General features: G+C 42.5%; 1 protein-coding gene across 1 annotated transcript in view; it reads left to right on the top strand.

The window, feature by feature from the left end:
* LOC140194021 (uncharacterized) overlaps positions 1–25,741 on the top strand; it is a 101,765-nt gene that overhangs the window by 30,828 nt on the left and 45,196 nt on the right. The window contains exons 7-10 of the mRNA XM_072251344.1: positions 2,277–2,371; positions 6,215–6,432; positions 7,104–7,233; positions 9,736–9,911. Coding sequence (XP_072107445.1) covers positions 2,277–2,371; positions 6,215–6,432; positions 7,104–7,233; positions 9,736–9,911 — 619 coding nt within the window. The remainder of the gene's footprint in view (positions 1–2,276; positions 2,372–6,214; positions 6,433–7,103; positions 7,234–9,735; positions 9,912–25,741) is intronic.

Raw genomic sequence — 25,741 nt, 5'->3', positions numbered from 1 at the left:
CTGTCCATCAAACTTCAAACAGTTCAGGTTCAAAGCAACTGGTCTGTCAATACTTGGAACTGTGTCTCTTTTCATTAATCTCTCTCGTCTCTCTCTTATTAGCATTTTGAATATTTCCCCATTTGTCTGTCTCTTATCTCTCTTATCGGCATCAATCTTCTGATAACTTGGTCTGTTGTCACAGGGAGAACGTTCAAACTTCTTACAGGCAGCAGTGGGAATTGAACCTGATCGCCTGTACTGTAAAGCATTGTGCTAACGGAGATTAAAGGGGATTTAAGGAGGAACATTTCCATAGAAGGGTGGTGGGTATATGGAAGGAGCTGCCAGAGAAGTGGTAGGGGATAAAATTGCTATGTTTTAAAGACATTCGGATAAGTACATGGATAGGAAAGGTTTAGGGGGATATGGGGCCAATACAAGGAATTGGGGCTTGTTGAATAAACATTTTGGTTGGTGTGGATGGGTAGAGCTGAAGGGCCTATTGCTGTACTGTATGACTCTGGAAGTATATTCAATTTAAATTATGCTCTATTCAGAATGGGAGGAATTAGATGTAAAACGCTAGGGACTCTAAATTCAAGATGAATTTGCCTATAAATTTCCCTCTTGCAGTTGTGAATTTTTAGCATTCTCTATTCCAGGCATACAGGAGAGTAAGCATTATGAATGATGAACAGGAACAGGAGGTGACATGGGTCACGCGAGTGTAATTGGGCAGCGCGGGCTTGTTGGGCCAGAAGGGCCTGTTACCAATCCTGTCCTGGGGCCTGGGGTTGGAGGACTGTGTGTGTGTGGGGGGGGGGGGAGAGAGAAGGGATCTTGTTTTGCTACTGTTGTTGTGTTGCTTGTTGTGTAATGTGTTGTTCTGCCGAGCATTGTGAACATGATATATTGGCGCTGGAATATGTGGTGACATTTGTGGGCTGCCCTCAGCCAACAATACCACTAATTTTCTTACAGCTGTGCAGCCCAACCATTGCTCTAAGAGGAAATTTTTACATGGCCTGAAATCTGTGCAGTCCTTTAAATGTTTTTTTCTGTAATATGCACATTACAAATATTTGGAATGAAAGTTAAAAGATCACATACTTTTGATTTTATTTATTGAAGGGTATAATGGAATACAGTACAACAAAGACAATCATTTACATTCAGTGATGATCTTTAGTGGGTTGGCGGTTAATAATGAGGTACTGACTTCCATTCTGTGTTTATTGTTACAATTTGTATCAGTGTTGAAACTTAAAACACTGACCATGTACAGTAAATATGTTGAAGCTTTAAAATGTTTCAAAGTAAAAGTTGTGGTATGTTTATTATTTAGAAATTTTATGGATTATATTCATGAACTCATAATTAAAGGATATTTCACAATTATGTTACCATAGATTTCAAAATTAAGTTGGCATTATTTCAAAGTTATATGAACATAATTTCAAAGTTCAAAGTAAATTTATTATCAAAGTACATATATGTCACCATATACAACCCTGGGATTCATTTTCTGTGGGCATACTCAATAAATCCATAATAGAATAATAAACATAATAGAATCAATGAAAGACTGCACCAACTTGGGTGTTCAATCATTGTGCAAAAGACACAAACTCTGCAAAAACAAAAAGAAAAATAAATAATTAATAAATATAGAGAACATGAGATGAAGAGTTCTTGAAAGTGAGTCCATAGATTCTGGGAAAATTTCAATAATGAAGCAAGTGAAGTTGAGCGAAGTTATCCCTTTCCATTCAAGATCCTGATGGTTTAGGGGGATTAACTGTTCCTGAACCTGGGGCTCCTGTACCTTCTTCCTGATGGCAGCAGCGGGAAGAGAGCATGGCCTGGATGATGAGAGTCCCTGATCATGGATGTTGCTTCCCTGCAACAATGCTTCATGTAGATGTGCTCAGGGATGGGGAAGGCTCTGTCCATAATGGAATGGGCCATATCCAATACTGTTTGTAGGATTTTCTGTTCAAAGGCATTAGCAATTACATACCAGGCTATGATGCAGCCAGCCAATATACTCTCCACTGCACATCTATACACATCTATTATTAATATGATTTCAAAATTGTATTATAAATGAAAATTTCAGTTGCTCAGCAGCAAAGGCTATGTGTGTGGGAGCATTTAAGTAACTGTGCAGCCGTGCACCTGTACAGCTTTGAGGGAACCGTGCCCTCCACACAACCTTCGGTTAATGATAATGATGTATTCCTATGCACATGTGATAAATAAATCTGAATCTTCTATGTGTTTTCCCTTGGCAGTGGACATGTTATACAGTCACCAAACTCAGCAACTGGTTCAGGACACGCCATCTAAATCTGTGCCATTGTCTCCTGCTACTTCTGAACAGGACCAGGTAATGCTTCCTCACTGGGTGACTAGGAAGATGGGAGAGCAGCCTCAAGCTAGGCGTGGATTAGGCATAGACCCATAGTGTCATACAGCATGGAAGTAAGCTCTTCAGCCCAACTGGTCCATGCCGACCATGATACTTTATACTTTATTGTCGCCAAACTTCCTATCTAAGTTAATCCTATTTGCTCACATTTGGCCCATCTCCCTCTAAACCAGAGGTTCCCATCCTTTTTTATGTCATGGACTCCTACCATTACACAGGATACAGGAAGGGGAAAAAGGCAGGAGATTGGGGCTGAGGGGAAAATTGATCAGCCTTGATGAAATAGAGGAGCAGACTCGTTGGGCCAAGTGGCCTAATTCTGCTCCTATGTCTTATGGTCTTATTAACCGAGGCGTCCATGGATCCTAGCTTGGGAACCTCTGCTCTAAACTTTTCCTATCCCGAGTAATTTTAAAGTATGTTTAAAACCAATTCCTTGGAGCTCATTCCATAAAATCACAAAATTCTGGAGGAACTCAGTGGGTCAGGCAGCTTCTAATGGTTATGAGGTGAAAGCAGGAGAATGGGGTTGAGGGGGATGAAACATCAGCCATGATGGAATGGTGGAGCAGACATGGTGAGCTAAATAGCCCGATTCCACTCCTATGTCTCATGGTCTTATGGGAGGCCATTTGACTACAGGTCCACCTTCACTAATCCGGCACCACTGGAACCTGAGGAGTGCCGGATTAGTGAGAACGCCGAATTCAGAAGGATCACATTAAGCATAATCAGTGCCGGATTATCGAAGGAACCGGATTACAGGTAGTCGGATTAGTGAAGGTCGACCTGTACTTGGATTTGTTACGAGGGAACAAGTGGACTTTACTTAGGCCATCAAGTAACACTGAAGGGCAACCTTGAAACGTATATAGGAGTATAAGAAAGCTGTAAACTCCTTGGCCCATAAATAGAGCAAAAGCAAGCCATTTAACTCCCTCAGACTGATACAAAGGAACTGAAAAAAAGCCTTTTAGCCCCCCTCATCTAGATCACCAATGAGCCTTATCATCATTGATCCATCCACAAATTTACATAAAACACAGGAGGCCCAGCGCTAACACCTTAAAACTCTTAACCACATTGTGTCTACAATTTATTCGCAAAATGATTTGTACCTCTCAAGGTAAATAAAGGAAATATTAACAGCTTAAATATAGAACTCAAATATTGAATGTTTTAACTTAGATTACAAAGAGTGCTGGAACATCATACATTTTTCACTTGGCTGCACTTGAAGCAAGCGTTCAGAGCACTGACCTCACAGGGTGTTTATCTTACTTAAAACACTTCATTACAGTGTGGTGTTTCTGAAGTAAAAATGTTTCATGGGAATCCTGTTGCCTGACAGAAATGGAAATTCACCACCCATTTAATCACAGTCATATCCTTGACCTTCTGACAGTATATAATTAACAAATCCTTCCCTTGTCAGGAAGCAGCCTGATGATTTATTTCTGGCAGCGGTTGAAAGCGCAGAGCAACTCAGTGACAATTTTCTGTTTCCAGCATTAAGGGACACTCCTTGAACATTTACCTTCATAGAGGTAGATAAGATTATAAAGAGCTTTTGGCATGTTGGCCCTAAATCAGGGCATTGAATACAGGGGTTGGGATGTTACACTGAAGTTGTACAAGATGTAGGAGAAGGCTAATTCGGAGTATTGTGTACAGTTCTGGCTGGCTACCTACGAGAACGTCATCAATAAGCTCGAAAGAGTGCAGAGAAAATTTACAAGAATGTCGAGGACTTGAGGACCTGAGTTATAGGGAAAGGTTGAATAGGTTAGAAGTTTATTCCTAGACCGCAGAAGAATGAGGAGAGATCTTATAGAGGTATATAAAATTATGAGGGGTATAGCGAGGATAAATGCATGCAGGCTTTGTTCACTGAGGCTGGGTGAGACTAGAGCTAGAAGTCACAGGTTTAGGGTAAAAGATTAAATATTTAAAGGGAGCCTGAGGGAGAATTTCTTCACTCAGAGGGTGGTGAAAGTGTGGAATGAGCTGCCAGTGGAAGTGGTAGATGCAGGTTCAATTGTAACATTGAAGAGAAGTTTAGATACGTACATGGATGGGAAGGGTATGGAGGGTTATGGTCCAGGTGCAGGTTGATGGTACTAGCCTGAAGATCACGTTGGCATGGACTAGGTAAGCCAAAGGGTCCGTTTCTGTGCTGTAGTACTCTGTGACTCCGAGCGCTCTCTTCAGACACAGTCATACAGCATAGGAACATGCCCTTCAGCCCAGCTGGTCCATGCCAACCATTTCAGCTTGTCCACATTTGGCCACCATCTCTCTAAACCTTTCCTCCATCTAGATCTGTCCAAGTACCTTTTAAATCTTGTCTTCAGTGAACCAACTAGGTTAATGGAGGATTTAGAGAGAGCTTTATTTTTGTGATGGTGGGGAAATAGGTGCATTTTTGTGTACAGGGAGTTGTTGGGGTGCAAGTACATAGCTCCCTGAAATTGGCAAAGCAAGCGTGGAGAGGAACTTGCCGTCATTAGGCAGGGTGTGAGTATATAAACTGGGAAGTCACATAACAGCTGGGTGAGGTATTAAAGGGTATGGGAGCGAAGGGAGAGTGGGATCAGACTGGGAGGGCTATTAAAGGGAGTGGGGAGTGAGTTATGTCGACAGACTTGTCTCAGTAGGCTGATAGATGGTTAACAGCTGTTGATTCAAGGCTCTGGAGATGAGACTTCAGGATCAAAAGAGATACAGCATGGACACAGGCCTTTCAGCCCAGCGAGTGTGTACTGACCCTCGACCATCCGTTTACACCACTCCTAATCCTGTTTCATTCTCCCACATTCCCTTCAGCTGCACTATCAGCACTCCCTGCCAGATTCTGCCGTTTCCGACACACCGGGGGAAATTTCCTGCAGACCATTAACTTCCCAACTTACACGTCTTTGGGATGCAGGAAGCCCAGAATGTCACACTGCAGGGAGTAGCGGACTCTGCCCGATAAATCATGGGCACATCCCTCTCCACCATCGGGAACATCTACAGCAGACACTGCCTCAAGAAGGCAACGTTGATCAGCAAAGATCCCCACCGTCCAGCTCCTACCATCTTCTCACAGCTACTGTTGGGCAGGAGGTAGGGAAGCTTGAAGTCCCACAGTACCTGGTTCAGGAACAGCTACTCCCATTCACCCATTTGGCACAATCCTAATCATTACAGTTTATCAACACTAATCTGTGTAAGGGGTGAAAAGTGAAATATTTAAGGGGAACATGAAGGGAGAACTTCTTCGCTCTTGAGTGTGGAACGAGCTGCCAATGAAAGTGCTGGATGTGGGTTTGATTTCAATATTTAAGAGCTGTTTGGATAAGTACATGGAAGGGAGGGGTATGAAGGGCTATAGTCCGGGTAAAAGTCAATGGGACTAGGCAGAATAATAGTTTGGCATGGACTAGTTTGGCCTGTCTCTGTGCTGCAGTGGTCCATGACACTATGACCACTTTCCACTAAAATGGACTTTTTTTTTGTTGTAATCGTATTCCTCTTGTAAATATGGTGTATAATTTAAGTTGAACTTTGCTTTTTCTTGTCATTGTTTATCTGATGCTATGTGCCTGTTATGCAACTCCAAGTTTTTTCTTTGCACCATAATCGTAAGTTTGACCTCAACTTTGATAGCACCTAATGTCAGGATTGAACCTGCGTCACTGGCAGTGTGACGCTGGCTTCTCTGTTGCCTGCACCTCCATGTAACCAAGACCTACATCTCAAAGGCCAGAGCTGATGGCTCCCTTGATGGTGATGTCCTCTGCTGTGCTCACCCCTCAGATGCCTCTGCTGAATCGGAGAGTGCTTGAACTGTCAAAGGTGGTGGACGAAGGGCTGCGCGAAGCCGGGCGCCAAGTCCAGGAGTGTGATCTGTGGAAACCACTGGATCCAGTGCTGGTGAAGGACCGGCTGGGACGTATCCAAGAGATGATGGAAGAGGTGGAAGAGAATATTTTGCAAATCGAGTTAGGGCGGCAGTCCTATAGTTGGGAAGACAGGTCAGTCAAGCTTAGTGAAGCTCTCAAAGGAATCAGAATTAGGTTTATTGTCACTGACGGATGTCATGAAATGTGATTTGCGTCAGCAGAACAGTTTAGTACATAAAATAGATTATAAATTACAAAAAGAAATGTACTGTGTGTATATACTTGTATGTATATAGATAGATAAACAGACCAGCTGACAGACAGACTGACCGATCCTTCATCAGGACTGGAAAGAAAGCGGGCCAGAAGCCAAAAGATAGCAATGCAATCTGACGTAATGCAAAAGGAAATTAATTAACCTAAATCCTGATGAAGGGTATCGGGCCAAAATGTCCACTGTTGATTCCTCGGCATAGATGCTGCTTGACCTGCTGAGTTCCTTTATGTGTTTACTCTGGCCTTCCAGCATCTGCAGAATCTCATGTGTTTATAAAGTTGTGGACTGCCTAGAGTAATCCTCACTGATTTGATTTGATTTGATGCCAACGACACTGTATGTTTCTAAGAACAAGTGACAAGTAAACCTAATCTTTAACTCTTTATCTTAATTAAACAAATTCATTTCCCTGATGCTTTGGTTCCAAGTCTCCAGGCTATTATCTTGGCACTCATTTGGGCCACAGTGGTGATTATGCCTCAACACTGTATGTTGAAAGCTGCCCATCCACTTTCTTCGTGTTTAGGAACCTGGCCAAGGCCTCGGGTGAAGGTACTGCTCTGGAGCTGCACCTGATCCAGCAGAAGGTGGTATTATTGCAGCTGAAACAGCGGTTCTGTCAGGCGAAAACACAGCTCCGTGTGAACGGCCTCCAGGTATTCTTCCTCTTACTTCCTCACGGGGACTGGTGGCAGAGGGCAGTAGGAGGAAGATTCCCATCTATTCTTGGAATCGAAGTCCACTCCAGCAAAGACCATTCATTGGCTTGTTTTCCACTCTTGCGCTTGGGCCCTGCCACCTCAATTCAGCCCACACACGCCACACTGCACCTTTGAGATTTCTGTTCACACTGTAAAAATCCCAGGTTGTATAGGCGGTTCACAAGCTCAACTCCAAAAGGGAAGTTATAGTGTATTGATTGCAGTGATCATTACTGGGGAAAGTGTGATTAATAGATCAGTTAGTAGTTTTGTTTGCTGCCAGCAAGTCGTCACTGTGTTTCACCAGCGCCAATTTAAATCAAAAGAATTACCCTGAACAATCAGAATCCCTCATCGTTCCTGGTGATGGATTCATAGTATAGACTTTTTAGCCCACAATGACCTTTTAATCTACTCCAATATCAATCAAACACTTCCCTTCCACATAACCCACCGTTTTCCTTTCATCCATGCACCTCTTTCAATATTTTTAATAATATTATATAAATTGCATGAATACAAATACAAAATTCATAGGGATACAAGTAAGTAATATGAATTACATTATGTTTAAATCACAGTAATATGATCACAGTATCCCATATTCCAAATCAATCATGTAGAAAAAAAAGATTGAATTATGAAATGAAATAAAATAAGATAATTTTATTTTATTTTAAAAAAAATCTACCCCCACTACCAAAATGAGCTGGTTGGTAAAAAAAAAAGAGAAGAAAAAAAATATCTTACCATATAATATTATTATAATAATGGCTCAGTTCCATACTTTAATAACAGTTCAAAGATTATGAAAATAACTCAGAAAGGATCCCCAGAACATTATAAAATCATGTTTAGAATCAGAATTCCAACAACAAATCTTCTCTAGATCAAGGCATAACATAATGTCAGATAGCCATTGAACATGAGTGGGGGGGGGGGGGGGGCGGCCTCCTTCCACTTGAGCAAGATCACCCTCCTGGCCATAAGAGACATAAAGGCCAATACCCGCAAATTAGGTGGCTTCAATTTTGTAGCACTATCCTCAACAATACCGAAGATGGCAGTCAAGGGATTGGGCTTAAAACTAACATTTGAAAAGTACAGAAAAAGTTTGAATCTTGCTTCCTTTATCTTTAAATAAACTAATTGACAATGTGGTGGTCAAACATACTGTGAGGATTTGGTTACAGTTTAGAAAACATTTCGGTTTATTGAGATTCTCCCTCTCGAGTCCCATATTTTCTAATTGTTTCTTTAAACCATCTATAATTGACTTATCTTTTAAAGAATGGGATAGATTGGGTATTAAACGATTTCAGGATTTGTTTGATGGAGGGAATCTCTCTTCTTTTGTGCAACTTTCAACGAAATTTAACCTTTCCAATACCCACTTGTTTCGTTACTTACAGATTAGAGATTTTTTAAGATCTCAATTACATACGTTTCCTACAAGTCCAGACAAGAATATAATAGATACAATTTTTAATCTGAAACCCTTTGACAATGGTTCAATATCTTACATTTACGGTCTGCTGTTGGGACTGAAAAAGGCTTCTTTAGTTAAAATTAAAGGAGACTGAGAAAAGGATTTACAGATTTTTATATCTGAAGAAAGCTGGAAGATTATTTTAAAATTGATTAATTCTTCATCATTATGTGCTCATCATTCTTTATTACAATTCAAAGTGGTACATAGAGTTCATATGTCTAAAGACAAGCTCTCTCGTTTCTACACAGATATTTCCCCTTACTGTGATAGATGTACTAATGGAGTGGGCACACTAATTCATATGTTTTGGACATGTCCGAGCCTTGAAAAATTTTGGGAAGATGTATTCAGCAATGCACCTAAATGCTCTACCACCACCCGCAGCAGAGCATTCCACACAGCCACCACTCTCTGTCACCTACCTCTGACACCCCCTCATACTTTACTTCAATCACCTTAAAATAATGCCCCCTCATATTAGCCATTTCCACCCTAGGAAAAAGTCTCTGGCTATCAATAATACCTTTACCTCTTTTCATCTTGTATCCCTTTATCAAGTCATCTCTCCTCTTCCTTTGGTCCAGGGAAAAATGCCATAACTCATTCAATCTTCTCTCATGAGACATGCTATAATCCAGGCAGTGTCTTGGTAAATATCCTCTAAGCTCTCTCTAAAGTTTCCACATCCTTCATATAATGGGGACAACCAGAACTGAACACAATACTCCAAGTGTGGTTTAACTAGAATTTTATAGAGCTGCAGCATTACTTTGTGGCTTTTGATCTTAATCCCTTGACTAATAAAGGCCAAAACACTTTATGCCTTCTTAACAACCCCATCAACTTCCATGGCAAGTAGCTAGAAAAAATTTGCTATAAAAAGTTGATACAAAAAATGTGTTGTAAAGTGACAACATGTCAGTGTTGGCTGAGGGCCAGTTGATAAACTCTTTCATAATTCACAGGACCTGCTGCAGCAGGCAAAGAAACCCCTCTCACCCCTGGTCCCTTCATCAGCCCAGTTACTACAGGTGGAGGTGGACACGGACCCACGAAAGAAGTGGGTCAGTCTGGACATGGATCCATCAGGGACCCCCATGGTAACGTGGTCTGTGTTACCAGTACTGACTGAAGGAGATCGGTAAGTACAGATGGGTTTTATGAGAATATTGCCAGGACTCAAAGGACTGAGATATGGAGGGAGGCTGAGCAGGCTCAGGCATTTTCCATTGGAGTCCAAGAGACTGAGGGGTGATTTCACTGAATGTTTCGATAGGCATGTAATAAGTAAAATGAATATGAATCTGAACGACCTTACTTCATCCCCCCTCTTCCACCCACCTACTCTCCCCCTCCCCTGGTCTCACTGATCACCTGCCTGCTTGAACTCCCTCCCCCCCCCCACCTACTTATTCTGGCTTCTTCCTCCTTCCTTTCCAGGACTGATGAAGCGTCTCAGCCCAAAACATGGGCAGCTTATTCCCCTCCTGACCTGCTGAGTTCCTCCAGCATTTTGTGTGTTGCTCTGGATTTCCAGCATCTGCAGAATCTCTTGTGTTTCTGACGTTATAAAAGGGGTATAGATCGGGTGAATGCACACAGTCTTCTCCCAGGGTTATGGAATCAAGGACTAGAGGGCATAGGAGAGGAGGGAGATTTGATAGGAACCTGAGGGGTAGCCTTTTCACACAGAGGGTGGTCAGGATATGGAAGGAGCTGCCAAAAGAAATGGTTGAAGTAGGTACATTGACAACATTTTAAACCTTTGGATAGCTACCTGGATAGGAAAAGTTTGAAGGAATATGGGTGAAATGCAGGCAAATCAGACTAGCTTTGATGGTCAGCATACAATAGTTGGGCTGAAGAGCTTGTTTCCACACGATACGACTCTATGACTCTATGTCACAAGAGACTGTAAATGCTGGAATCTAAAGCAACAAACTAGAGCCTTCTTGTCCATATCCTCTTCTCCCTACCACCACTGGGCCAGAGGTACAGAAACCTTAGGTCCCACACCCCTAGGCTCAGGAACTGATCCCTTCAACGATCAGACTCCTGAACCGGGATGGATAACTTTGTTCACCTCAATTCTGATCTGATTCTACAATCTATAGACTCACTTTCAAGGACTCATGTTCTGGGTATTATTTTGCATTTGTGCAGTTTGTCTTCTTTTGCATATGGGTGTTTGTCAGCATAGGCCAGTTGGGCTGAAGGGTCTGCATCCATGCTGTTTGACTCTGTGGTCTCTACTCCACCAGCCAATGCCCTGAATGTGATTCATCCCTTATGCATTCCCAGTCTCTGACACTCGCACAGTTCTCTCCCTCCCCATGTATCCAGTATGTGTCAGACCTCAGGCCTCCCACTATCCTCATCTGTAGACCTGACCCATATCATTCCCGAGATCCCACCTCAGAGCATTGGTTAGTTGGTCTAGTTTCTATAATCAGAAGCCAAACCAGCAATGGTTAAGAGTACTGGTGTGCCAGATGCTTAGCAAGATAGCTGGGCCTGGTTAACATTCATTAACTATCTTAGTGATCATCTTCAATCTATCACTTTTTCTGGAAGGACATCGTAGAGGGACATTTGCTCTGTATCTATCTAATAGGTACTGTTACTGCCCTGAGAGTGTGTGATGGGACAGTGTAGAGGGAACTTCATCCTGTGCCTGACCCATGCTGCTGCTGGGACAGTGCAGATGGATTTCAGGAAATTGAGAATGACTTTATAATAAACCAGTGTCATCCTTACCCGAAGAGTGTGTGACAGGACAGTGAAGGTGAAGTATTTTTCTGCATCTACAGGTGTTTCCTACTCTGGGAGTGTTGTTGGGACAGTGTGGAGGCACTTTACTCTGTATCCAACTCACACTGTCCCTGTCCCGGAAGAGTTTGATATGACGTAATGTGTAAAAATTGCATTGAAATCCTCCGGGAGACTTCACAAATAATTACCAAAGGTTGTTTACAATTCAGAATTCCGAACCACATTGTTACAATTAAATATCCATATCCAGCATTTCAGAACATTAAGGAGCAAACCCTTCCACGTTCTGTACCCCAACCCCGGCAATTCCTTCTCTCTGTTTACTTCCCTTTGGAAAGTTGTTACTCGACCAGCTTTCACATAGTTTGTCATTACATTCCAGATCAGAGATCCTGTCTCTGCCTTAATCCCCTCTGGGTTTTTTGGCATTAGTCTTTAGTTACTTTATATGTTATCAGCCTTCCTCGGTTTGGAAATGGTTTCACTCTATCAGCTACATGGGAAACCCTCATAATTTTGTACAATCTTCACTACATCTTGCCACAGTCCAATTTCTCCCCTATGGTTTCTCAGCTGTAGTCCCTTATCCTCAACAAGAACTCCTCTACATCCTTCCTGGAATTGTGTACTGGATCCTACTGAGTGATTTACAAGTGTTTAGCATAGTTCCTTGTTTGTCATTTTAAATATTTGTGTTAGCCTTCTCAATGATAGATGTTGACCACACATCAAGTCAGGGAAACGATTGAAAAACTGGTATAAACTGCCATCAAATTTTTAATAATAAAAGGAAGTTTTATGCCAGGTTGACTTTATTTTTCAAACATTGGAGAACTTGGAGCATTAGGGGAAAGTGCTTGTTCGTCCTCTCCAAGGGCAGCAGGCACAGCTGATGTGGTCTCAAGAGAAGCTGTGGCCATTTAAGGTGATGAATCTTTGGAATCTCCTAGCCCAACAGGCAGTGGAACCTTCATCAGTAAACATGTTCACAACTGTGATATGAATAACAGATTATTAGGCCATAAGAGACGAGCAGAATTAGACCATTTGGCCCATCGAGCTTGCGTCAACCCATTCTCCTGCCTTCTCTCCAAAACCTTTGACACCCTTACTATGCAGAAAAATATCAACCTCCACTTTAAATTACTCAATGATTTGGCCTCCACAGCCATCTGTGGCGATGAATTCCACTGATTCACCACCCTCTGGCTAAAGAAGTTCCTCCTCATCTCTATTCGAAAGTGTCATCTTTCTATCCTGAGGCTGTGCCCTCTGGTCCTAGACTCTCCCAGTATTGCAAACATCCTCTCCACATCTACTCTATCTAGGCCTTTCAACGAGATCCCCCTTCATTCCTCTAAACATCAGTGAGCAGAGGCCTCAGGCCATCAAATGCTCCTATGTGTTAACCCTTTCATTCCTGGGATGGTGGACCCCGCTTTCCGAACGTTTGCTTTACAACACCAAACTGTTACGAAAGACCTACATTAGTTACCTGTTTTCGCTAACAGAAGGTGTTTTCACCATTACGAAAAAAGGCAGAGCACGCCCGAACAGCCAAGTTCCTCCCCCGGAACTGCATTCTAGCCGGCATTGCTTAAACACGGGCATCTGTTAGCAAGATGAGTTCTAAGGTATCGGAAAAGCCTAAAAGAGCTCGTAAGGGTGTTACACTTAGCGTAAAACTAGACATAATGAAGCGTTTCGATCGTGGTGAATGAAGTAAGGACATTGTCCGTGCATTGAACTTGCCTGAGTCCACCATTCGCACTATTTATACGCAGAGAGAAACGGCGTTTGGTTATTCGTATAAGCAAGTGTTTAACTGTGACGAAACTGCAATTTATTGGAAAAAATTGCCGAGCAAGACATTTATTTCGATAGAAGAAAAGCAGGCTAAGGGACACAAGGCATCGAAGGACAGGTTTACCCTAATGCCTATTATTAACGCCACTGGTGATGCTGTCCTTAAGCCTCTACTAGTGTACCATTCAGAAAATCCGAGGGCACTTAAAGACGTTGATAAGAAAACACTTCCCGTTGTGTTCTGTTCACATCCAAGTGGTTGGAATACCCAAGTGCTTTTTTCTGAGTACAGGAGTGGATATGTTAGTCCTTTTGTTGAAAAATACTGTAGAGAAAATAACCTCGATAATAGGTGTCTTGTGATTGTCGATAATTGTGCTGCTCATCCACCTGCCATTACCGAGTATGGCGGTAACATTCGTGTTGTGTTCTTACTGCCGAATACGACATCGTTGCTGCAGTCGTGCGACCAAGGCCTAATAGCCACAGTTAAGGCTTACTATACGCAAAACGTGATGCGTTTTGTTGTAAGTATCACTGACAGAGAGGACAACTCCGAAGCGTCTTTGCGAGAGATCGGGAAAGAACACAATATAAAATTGGCAATCTCCAACATTGGAGATGCTCTCGATACGCTAACAGTCTCGATGAGAAATGGCTTTTGGAGGAAACTGTGTCTCGAAGCAGTGAACGATTTTTAAAGGCTTCGAACCATCAACAATAAAAACGGCAATAGTGAGTTTGGCTACTGTACATACATTATTTCTACTTTATATAGGCTGTGCATTTTTATGCATTATTTGGTATGATTTGACAGCTTCATAGCTTAAAGGTTACTGGAGAGAAAGTTTCCGCGGAGAGCGCTTCCGCCAAGAGTGCTGCCGTGATATTTTCGCTGTGATAGACAGTGCCGAAAAATATTTCCACTTTATATAGGCTGTGTATTTTATGCGTTATTTGGTATGATTTGGCAGCTTCATAGCTTAAAGGTTACTGGAGAGAGTGTTTCTGCCGAGAGTGCTGCTGTGAGATTTTCGCTGCGCTAGACAGTGCTGAAAAGTATTTCTACTTTATATAGGCTGTATATTTATCGTATCATTCCTGCTTTTACTATATGTTAGTGTTATTTTAGGTTTTATGTGTTATTTGGCATGATTTTGTAGGGTTTTTTTGGGTCTGGGAACGCTCAAAATTTTTTCCCTTATTAATAAATGGTAATTCCTTATTCACTTTACGACATTTCGGCTTACAAACCGTTTCATAGGAGCGCTCTACCTTCGGATAGCGGGGGAAACCCCGGTATTCTCATTAAACTATACACTTTCTCCAATACCAGCACATCTTTTAATAGCAAGGGGTCCAAAACTATACACAGTACTCCAAATGTAGTCTGACCAATTCATATAAAGCCTCAGCATTATATTCTAGCCCTCTCCAAATGAGTGCTAACATTGCATTTGTCTTCACCTTCCTTACTTGTGCATGAATCACAAAAGGTTGGTTTGCAGGTGCAGCAGGCTATCAAGAAAGCAAATGGAATTCATTGCTAGAGGGATTGAATTTAAGAGCAGGGAGGTTATGCAGCAACTGTACAGGGTACTGGTGAGGCTGTGTCTGGAGTACTGTGTGCAGTTCTGGTCTCCTTACTTGAGGAAGGATATACTGGCTTTGGAAGCAGTGCAGAGGAGGTTCAGTAGGTTGATTCCAGAGATGAGGGGGTTAGACACGAGGAGAGATTGAGTCGCCTGGGACTGTGCTCACTGGAATTCAGAAGAATGAGAGGAGATCTTATAGAAACATGTGAAATTATGAAAGGGGTAGATAAGATAGAGGCAGGGAAGTTGTTTCTACTGGTAGGTGAGACTAGAACTAGGGGACATAGCTTCAAGATTCGGGGGAGTAGATTTAGGACGGAGATGGGAGGAGCTGCGTTTCCCGGAGAGTGGTGAATCTGTGGAATTCTCTGCCCAATGAAGCAGTGGGGGCTATCTCAGTAAATATATTTAAGACAAGGTTGGATAGATTTTTGCATAGTAGGGAAATTGAGGGCTATGGGGAAAAGACAGGCAGGTGGAGATGAGTCCATGGCCAGATCAGCCATGATCTTATTGAATGGTGGAGCAGGCTCGACGGGCCAGATGGCCTGCTCCTGCTCCTATTTCTTCACTTACTACCAACCAATCTGCATGTTAACTTTAGGGATTCCTGCGCTCCCAACTCTCTTTGCACCTCCAATTTCTGAATTTCTGAATATTGGAAATCCGACACAGAGAAGGTGGTTAAAACAGAAAATGCTGGACAAACCCAGCATCTGTGGAAAGAGAATTGAGTGCATTCACTTCATTACCACCACCCCCATTGTATGAATAACTGTTCTGTTTAGAAGTTCATAAGATTATCAGAGGCATAGATAGGGCGGACAGTCAGTATCATTTCCCCAGGGTCAAAATATTAAATATTAGATGATGTACATCTAAGGTGAGAGGGGGAAGGTTTAGAACATGAACCATTACAGCACAGTTCAGGTCCTCAATCTTGCGCCGACCTTTTAACCTACTCCAAGATCAAATTACCCCTTCCCTCCCACCTAGCCCTTTATTTTTCTCTCATCCCTGTACCAATCTAAGAGTTTCTTCAATGTCCCTCATGTATCTGCCCCTACCACCACCTCTGGCAGGATATCCCATGTACCCACCACTCTGTGTGTAAAAAGCATACCTCTGACATCTCCCATGTACTCCAATCACTTTAACATATACCCCCTGATATTAGCCATTTCTGCCCTGGGAAAAGGTCTCTGGCTATTGATATTGATATCGGCCTATGCCTCTTAGCATCTTGTGCACCTTTGCAAAGTTGCCTCTTATCATCCTCCAGTGGAGAAGGAAAAGCCCCAGCTTGCTGGAGCTGGTTTAAAGGAGATGTGTGGAGCAAGTTCTTTACAGAGAATAGTGGGTACCTGTCAGGGTTGGTAGCGTTCTTTTAGAAAGAGAAAACTCAATAAAGAGTCCTGATTGAATCTTTATCGATACACCACTAAAAGCAATGTCAGCATGTATTGTGGCTTTGTATGACAGCTGCTCTGCATGTGACCGTGAGAAGCTGCAGAGGATTGAGGACAGAGCTCAGAACATCACAGGAACCAGCCTCCCCTCCGTGGGACTCTGTCTATACTGCTCACTGCCTCAGTAAGACCCCACCCATCCCGGGCATTCTCTCCCCTCCCTCCCATCAGGCAGAAGATACAACAGCATGAAAGCATGTATCACAAGGCTCGGGGCAGCTTCTATCCTGAGTTATGTCCAATGAAAGGATAAAATAGGCTCATGGCTTTACAATCTGCTTCATTATGATCTTGCACTTTTGTTTACCTGCACTACATTTTTTTGGTAGCTTTCACACTTCACTTTATTTGTCTTTTTTTAATTTGGAGATACAGCGCAATATCAGGCCTTTCTGGCCAATGAGCCCATGCTGCCCAGTTACGCCCATGTGACCAATGCCGCCCATGTGAGCAATTACAGACAATGGAATTTTTGGAATATGAGAGGAAAGCAGAGCACCCAGACATACAAACTCCTTAGCGGGAATTGAACCGGGGTCATTGGTGCGGTAATAGCATTACACTAACGATTATGCTACTGTCAGCTGTCTGGTTATGAATTTGCCTTGTGCGACCTCAATGCACTGTGTAAATACCAGATCTGTATGTACAATAGGCAAGGCAAGCCTTCCACGGTATCTGAGTACTTGTGACAATAATAAGCCAATGCTAGTACCTATGTGGATTATGTGCAGGCAAAGGGGGTTTACTTTAATTTGGCATTACGGTCGGCACAGATATTATGGGCCAAAGGGCCTGTTCCTGTGTTGCACTGTTCTATGATTATCAGATTGGCAGGATATAACCAGCAAGATCACCATTATGCCATTCAGAGTCTGTTGTTAGCCCTCGCCTGGAATATCGTGAGCAGTTATGGTCGTCATACTAAAGGATAAACAGATTGTATAGAGATTAGCTTTATTGATCACATGTACTTTGAAACATACAGTGCAATGTATTGTTTTACATCAAATCAAATCGGTGCGTATGTGCTGGGGGCAGCCTGCAAGTGTTGCCATACTTCCGGTACCAATATGGCATGCCCACAACTGTACATCTTTGGAACGTGTAAGGCATGTAACATTAGACAAATTGAATTTAAAATTAATCTTTTTATTTAGATACATGGACGATAGGGGTATGGAAGGCTATTGTCCCAGTGCAGGTTGATGGGAGCAGGCAGGTTAAATGGTTTGGCGTGGACTAGATGGGCTGAAGGGCCTGTTTCCATCCTGTATTTTTTCTATGACTCTATGACTCAGTCATGGGGAGAATGTATAAACTCCTTATAAACAGTGCTGTAAAGCATCACAGTAAGCACTAAGCTGCTGTGCCCCATGAATGATGTGATTAAACTAGGAAACTGTGTAGAAGCCATTCACTAGGATGTTGCCAGGACTGGAGGCCTGAGATATAAGGAGAGACTCTGGAAAGAGTTTTCCCTGGAGCCGAGGGGGTGTCCTTAAAGAAATAAAGTCATGAAGGGTATAGATAGGCAAGATAATCACAGTCTTTTCCCCAGGGTAAAACTAGATGGCACAAGTTTAAGGTGGGTCAAAGTCAATGTCAAGTTTATTTGTACACAGGTGCAATGAAAACTTACTTGCAACAGCATCACTGGCACAAAGCAGCAGATAAGCAGCATTCACAAGAAAAACACAAACATGAATTATGCATGATTCCGCAGGGATCAGTGTTGGGACTACTTCTTTTTGTGCTGTATATAAATGATTTAGGTGATGGAATAGATGGCTTTGTTGCCAAGTTTGCAGATGATATGAAGATTGGTGGAGATGCAGGTAGTGTTGAAGAAACAGGTAGGATGAAGAAGGACTTAGACAGATTAGGAGAATGGGCAAGGAAGTGGCAAATGAAATACAATGTTGAAAAATGCATAGTCCTGCACTTTGGTAGTAGAAATAAGTGTGCAGACTATTTTCTAAACAGGGAGAAAATATAGGAATCTGAGATGCAGAGGGACTTGGGAGTCCTTGTACAGAACACCCTGAAGGTTAACTTGCAGGTTGAGTTGGTGGTGAGGAAGGCAAATGCCAAGAGGTCTAGGTGTCTAGAATACAAGAGCAGGGATGTGATGCTGAGGCTTTATAAGGCACAAATGAGGCCTCACCTTGTGTATTGTGAACAGTTTTGGGCCCCTCATCTTTGAAAAGATGTGCTGGCATTGGAGAGGGTCCAGAGGTTCACAAAGATGATTCCAGGAATGAAAGAGTTATCGTACGAGGAACGCTTAATGACTCTGGGTCTGTACTCGCTGGAATTCAGAAGAATGAGGGGGGGTCTCATTGAAATCTTTCAAATGTTGAAAGCCCAGACAGAGCAGATTTGGAAAGGATGTTCCCCATGATGGGAGAGTCTAGGACAAGAGGGCACAGCCTCAGGATAGAGGGGCGACCATTTAAAGCAGAGATGTGGAGAAATTTCTTTAGCCAAAGGGTGGTGAATTTGTGGAATTTGTTGCCACATGTAGCTGTGGAGGCCAGGTCATTGGGTGCATTTAAGGCAGAGATTGATAGGTTCTTGATTGGACATGGCATCAAAGGTTATGGTGAGTAGGCCGGGAACTGGGGTTGAGGAGGGGATAGAAAAAAGGATCAGCCATGATTGAATGTGGAGCAGACTCGATGGGCCAGATGGCCTAATTCTGCTCCTGTGTCTTATGGTCTTATGACCTTTACAAGAAAACTCGATTAGAACAGAAAAAAAGCAAACTTTGTTTTAGTACAAAGTGATCAGTGGTTATTATGTTGATAACATACAGTGATTAAGGGTTTGCCACTATGTTCATGAACCAAAAGGTAGAATGAAAGTAGTTCTTGAACTGAGTGATGTGGGACTTCAGGTTTCTGTACCTCGTGCCCTCTGGTAGATGGTCATTATTGGAATGGCTTGGATAGTGGGGATACCACACTGTTTGTATACTCTATAGAAGTCTCCTCTCATTTCATCCTCAAATCCCATCCTTCCGTTCTTCGTGTGTGTTTGTGCAGTTTATATGGAATCATAGAATGTGAATTCCATTCCCAGCTCAGGTCAAGGTCACAGTTGAATTTATTGGCATCTGCCCAAGTTTATATGTGCACAGGTGCAATGAAAAACTAACTTACAGCAGCATTACAGGCATATAGCATCAAGATACACAACATTCACAAGAAAAAAACATAACTTAAAAATAATTCCTATACAATCTTTACAAGACAAAACAATTAGAACAAAAAATATCAATTTTAGTGCAAGGTAACCAAAGTGGTCATTATGTTGCTAAAATATAGTGATTAAGGTTGTGCTGGTTGGTTCAAGATCAGAATGGTTGAAGGGAAGTAGCTGTTCTTGAATTAGTGGTGTAGGACTTCAGGCTTCTGTACCTCCTATCCAATGATGGATGTGAGAAGATGGCATGGCCTAGGTGCAACCATCTATCAGAAGAAGCTGTAGAACTGGGTCGTCTTCTTCATGTGCCTTGCGTGTTACATGTTTAGGCGATCATGGCTCTCCACATCGAACGATCTATATTTTCTTCTTTGCCTTCCTCTTCCGCGTTTCCCAGGCATACGGCCTTGTAATGTAAGGTATTCTATTTCTCCCTTTCTGATGACATGGCCCAGGAATTTAAGTTTCCTCTCATTTAATGTTCTCATTAAAAATCTTCTTGTATGGGCACGTTGGAGTACTGTCTCATTAGTTACCCTATCCCTATATGATATTTTCAGCATCCTTCTAAGAAACCACATTTCTGTTGCTTCTAAGTTTCTTTGGAGTTCTGGTGTTATAGTCCAAACTATAACACCAGAAGCATACAGCAAGATTGACCAGATGTAACATTTTAGTAGCCTATGCTTTGTTGTCATAGAAATGTGTCTGTTGGTAAAAAATGGGTTTCATTTTTTGGAAGTTGGTTTTGGCAAAGGCAATTCTTTTTATTTCTACTTTACTTCTAGCATCTTGTGATATAAAGCTATCAAGGTAATTAAAGCTGGTCTTTTGTTCAATCTCTTGGTTACCGATGTACAATTGGCAATTGGGAGTATCCTGCTGTTTTGATATTACCATACATTTGGTTTTTTTTACAGTTGATGGTTAGACCAAAATCTGCACTTGTTTGTACTACTTTGTCTAGGAGGATTTGTAGGTCTTCTGCAGCACTTGCTATTAGGGTGGTATCGTCGGCATATCTTATATTGTTGATGTTAACACCTCCAATTTTTATCCCATCTAGGTCTTCTATTTCTCTGAGAATCATTTCACTATAGATATTTTAATAATTCCAGTGAGGCAACACATCCCTGTCTAACTCCCCTTTCAAACTTAGTCCAACTACTTATATTATCATCAATTTTTACCGCCGCCGCTTGATTCCAATATAAATTTTGAAGCAGTTGTTGGTCCCTTCCGACTATGTTTAGTTTAGCGAGAATTTGAAATATTTTTTCATGTTGCACTCTGTCGAATGCTTTAATGAAATCAATAAAACATAAAAAGACATCATTTTGATATTCAATTGCCCTTTCTGAAAGCATTTGTAGTATGAAAATTGCATTCCTAGTTCCTCTCTCTTCAATAAATCAATATTGCAGTTTAGAAGTTTCTGGCTTTAACTTGTTTTTAATTCGACTCAGAGCAATTCTCAACAAAATCTTTATTATGTGACTCATAAGACTGATTGTTCTATAATTTTCGCAGTCAATAGTTCCAAAATAGTTCCAGGAGTTTTTGGCAGAGTTATAAATGCTGATTTCAAGAGATCATCAGGCAATACACCAGACCCCTATATGCCATTAAACAGTTCAAAAAGAATATCTATGCCCAGATCTTCTAGGGCTTGTATCATTTCCACTGAAATTTTATCAGGTCCAGTGGCTTTACCATGTTTCATGCTTTTCATTGCTTTGGTTATTTCTTCTTTGGTAATAGGTGGACCAGAATTAGGGTGTTTAATATCTGGGGGTTCCCCTTTATTGTCTTCAAAAAGCTGTTCTATATACTGAATCCACCTCTCACATACTTTATCTGGATCTGTTAGTATGGATCTGTCTGCTGATCTTATGCATCCTGGAGAGGAGTGTACAATGTAGAAATGGGTACAATTACAATTTTTAAATGACATTTGGACAGGTACATGGATAGCAGAGGTTTAGAGGGATACAAGCCATATGCCTTACTGCTGCTTGTGTCTGGGAGAGGGAGTTGGGGGGGCTTTGGGGTTCTAATGTTTTAACTGTCATTCATTCTTTGGGACACTCCTCTGTTTTCGTGGATGTTTGCGAAGAAAAAGAATTTCAGGATGTATATTGTATACACTTAACCATAGAAACCATAGAAACTACAGCACAGAAACAGGCCCTTTGGCCCTTCTTGGCTGTGCCGAACCATTTTCTGCCTAGTCCCACTGACCTGCACATGGACCATATCCCTCCATACACCTCCCATACATGCATCTGTCCAATTTATTCTTAAATGTTAAAAAAGAACCCGCATTTACCACCTCGTCTGGCAGCTCATTCCATACTCCCACCACCCTCTGTGTGAAGAAGCCCCCCCCAATGTTCCCTTTAAACTTTTCCCCCCTCACCCTTAACCCATGTCCTCTGGTTTTTTTTTCTCCCCTTACCTCAGTGGAAAAAGCCTGCTTGCATTCACTCTATCTATACCCATCATAATTTTATATACCTCTATCAAATCTCCCCTCATTCTTCTACGCTCCAGGGAATAAAGTCATAACCTATTCAACCTTTCTCTGTAACTGAGTTTCTCAAGTCCCGGCAACATCCTTGTAAACCTTCTCTGCACTCTTTCAACCTTATTTATATCCTTCCTGTAAATTGGTGACCAAATCTGAACACAATACTCCAGATTTGGCCTCACCAATGCCTTATACAACCTCATCATAGCATTCCAGCTCTTATACTCAATACTTCGATTAATAAAGGCCAATGTACCAAAAGCTCTCTTTACGACCCTATCTACCTGTGACGACACTTTTAGGGAATTTTGTATCTGTATTCCCAGATCCCTCTGTTCCACTGCACTCCTCAGTGTCTTACCATTAACCCTGTATGTTCTAAGTTGGTTTGTCCTTCCAACGTACAATACCTCACACTTATCAGTATTAAACTCCATCTGCCATTTTTCAGCCCATTTTTCCATTTGTCCAAGTTCCTCTGCAGGCTCTGAAAACCTTCCTCACTGTCTACTACACCTCCAATCTTTGTATCATCAGCAAACTTGCTGATCCAATTTACCACATCATCATCCAGATCATTGATATAGATGACAAATAACAATGGACCCAGCACTGATCCCTGTGGCATCCCACTAGTCACAGGCCTCCACTCAGAGAAGCAATTCTCTAACACCACTCTCTGACTTCTTCCATCGAGCCAATGTCTAATCCAATTTACCACCTCTCCATGTATACCTAGCAACTGAATTTTCCTAACTAACCTCCCATGCGGGACCTTGTCAAAGGCCTTACTGAAGTCCATGTGGACAATACCCACTGCCTTCCCTTCATCCACTTTCCTGGTAACCTCCTCGAAAAACTCCAACAGATTGATCAAACATGACCTACCACGCACAAAGCCATGTTGACTCTCCCTAATAAGCCCCTATCTATCCAAATGCTTGTAGATTCTGTCTCTTAGTACTCCCTCCAATAACTTACCTACTACTGACATTAAACTCACCGGCCTATAATTTCCCGGATTACTTTTCGATCCTTTTTTAAACAACGGAACAACATGAGCCACTCTCCAATCCTCCGGCACTTCACTCGTAGACAGCGACATTTTAAATATTTCTGCCAGGGCCCCCACAATTTCAACACTAGTCTCCTTCAAGGTCCGAGGGAACACTCTGTCAGGTCCCGGGGATTTATCCACTTTAATTTTCCTCAAGACAGCAAGCACCTCCTCCTTTTCAATCTGTACAGTTTCCATGGTCTCACTACTTGATTCTCTCAATTCCATGGATTTCATGCCAGCTTCCTTAGTAAATACAGACGCAAAAAACCTATTTAAGATCTCCCCCATTTCCTTTGGTTCCGCACAAAGCCGACCACTCTGATCTTCAAGAGGACCAATTTTATCCCTTACAATCCTTTTGCTCCTAATATACTTGTAAAAGCTCTTTGGATTCTCCTTCACTTTGACTGCCAAGGCAACCTCATGTCTTCTTTTAGCCCTCCTGATTTCTTTCTTAAGTATTTTCTTGCACTTCTTATACTCCTCAAGCACCTGATTTACCCCCTGTTTCCTATACATTTCATACAATTCCCTCTTCTTCTTTATCAGAGTTGCAATATCCCTTGAGAACCAAGGTTCCTTATTCCTATTCAATTTGCCTTTAATCCTGACAGGAACATACAAACTCTGCACTCTCAAAATTTCCCCTTTGAAGGCTTCCCACCTACCAATCACATCTTTGCCAGAGAACAACCTGTCCCAATCCACGCTTTTTAGATTCTTTCTCATTTCTTCAAATTTGGCCTTCTTCCAGTTCAGAACCTCAGACCTAGGACCAGATCTATCCTTGTCCATGATCAAATTGAAACTAATGGTGTTATGATCACTGGAACCAAAGTGCTCCCCTACACAGACTTCCGTCACTTGCCCTAATTGGTTTCCTAACAGGAGATCCAATATTGCATCCCCTCTAGTTGGTGCCTCTATATATTGATTTAGAAAACTTTCCTGAACACATTTTACAAACTCTAAACCATCTAGACCCCTAACAGTATGGGAGTCCCAGTCAATGTATGGAAAATTAAAATCCCCTACCACCACAACTTTATGTTTCCTGCAGTTGCCTGCTACCTCTCTGCAGATTTGCTCTTCCAAGTCTCGTTGACTATTGGGTGGTCTGTAATACAATCCCACTAATGTGGCCATACCTTTCCTGTTTCTCAGCTCCATCCATAAGGACTCAGTAGACAAGCCCTCTAATCTGTCCTGCCTGAGCACTGCTGTAATATTTTCCCTAACAAGCAATGCTACTCCCCCACCTTTCATTCCTCTGCCTCGATCACATCTGAAACATCGGAACCCTGGAATGTTAAGCTGCCAGTCCTGCCCCTCCTGGAGCCAAGTTTCACTAATTGCTACAATGTCATAATTCCACGTGTCAATCCACGCCCTCAACTCATCCACCTTCCCCGCAATACTCCTAGCATTGAAATATATACACCTCAGAAGATTTTTACGACCACTCACAACCTTTCTATCAGCAGATTTGCTTAAACTTTCAACATCATTTATTTTCACCCCAGCCACACTGTCAGCTCTGGCACTCTGGTTCCCATCCCCCTGCAAATCTAGTTTAAAGCCTCCCCAACAGCACTAACAAACCTCCCTGAAAGGATATTGGTCCCCCTGTGGTTCAAGTGTAACCCGTCTCTCTTGTACAGGTCCCACTTGCCCCAGAAGAGGTCCCAATGATCCTGAAATCTGAAACCCTGCCCCCTACACCAGTTCCTCAGCCACTTGTTCCTCCTCCAGAGCATCCTATTCCTACCCTCACTGGCACCTAGCACAGGTAGCAATCCTGAGATTACCACCCTTGAGGTCCTGCTTTTCAACTTCCTACCAAGCTCTCTATACTCACTGTCCAGGACCTCTTCACTCTTCCTTGCTATGTCATTGGTACCGATGTGCACCACGACATCTGGCTGGTCACCCTCCCACTTCAGAATGTCATGCAATCGACCAGAGATATCCTTGACCCTGGCACCTGGGAGGCAACAAACCATCCTGGATTCTCTGTCACGACCACAGAACCTCCTATCTGTACCTCTAACTATCGAGTCCCCTATCACTACCACTCTCCTCTTTTTCCACCCTCCCTTCTGCACTGCAGAGCCAGACTCAGTGCCAGAGATCTGGCCACTGCAGCTAGTCCCAGGTAAGTCATCCCCCTCAACAGTATCCAATGCGGTATACTTGTTGAGGGGAATGGCCACAGGGGAACCCTGCTCTGCCTGCCCTTTCCTCTTCCCTCGCCTGACAGTGACCCAATTTCCTGTCCTCTGCTCCTTTGGCGTAACTACCTCCCTGTAGCTACGATCTATAATCTCCTCATTCTCCGGAATGATCCGCAGGTCATCCAGCTCCTGCTCCAGTTCCCTAACGCGGTTTGTCAGGAGCTGCAGCTGGATGCACTTCTTGCAGGTGTCATTGTCAGGACACCGGAAGGCTCCCTGACTTCCCACATCCTGCAAAAGGAGCATTCCAACATCCTGCCTGGCATTCTCACTGCACTAAACAATCTGAACAAAAAAC

This window comes from Mobula birostris, chromosome 1, assembly GCF_030028105.1.
Source record: "Mobula birostris isolate sMobBir1 chromosome 1, sMobBir1.hap1, whole genome shotgun sequence".
Taxonomy (NCBI): Eukaryota; Metazoa; Chordata; class Chondrichthyes; order Myliobatiformes; family Myliobatidae; genus Mobula; species Mobula birostris.
This window is presented reverse-complemented; position numbering and strand designations above follow the sequence as displayed.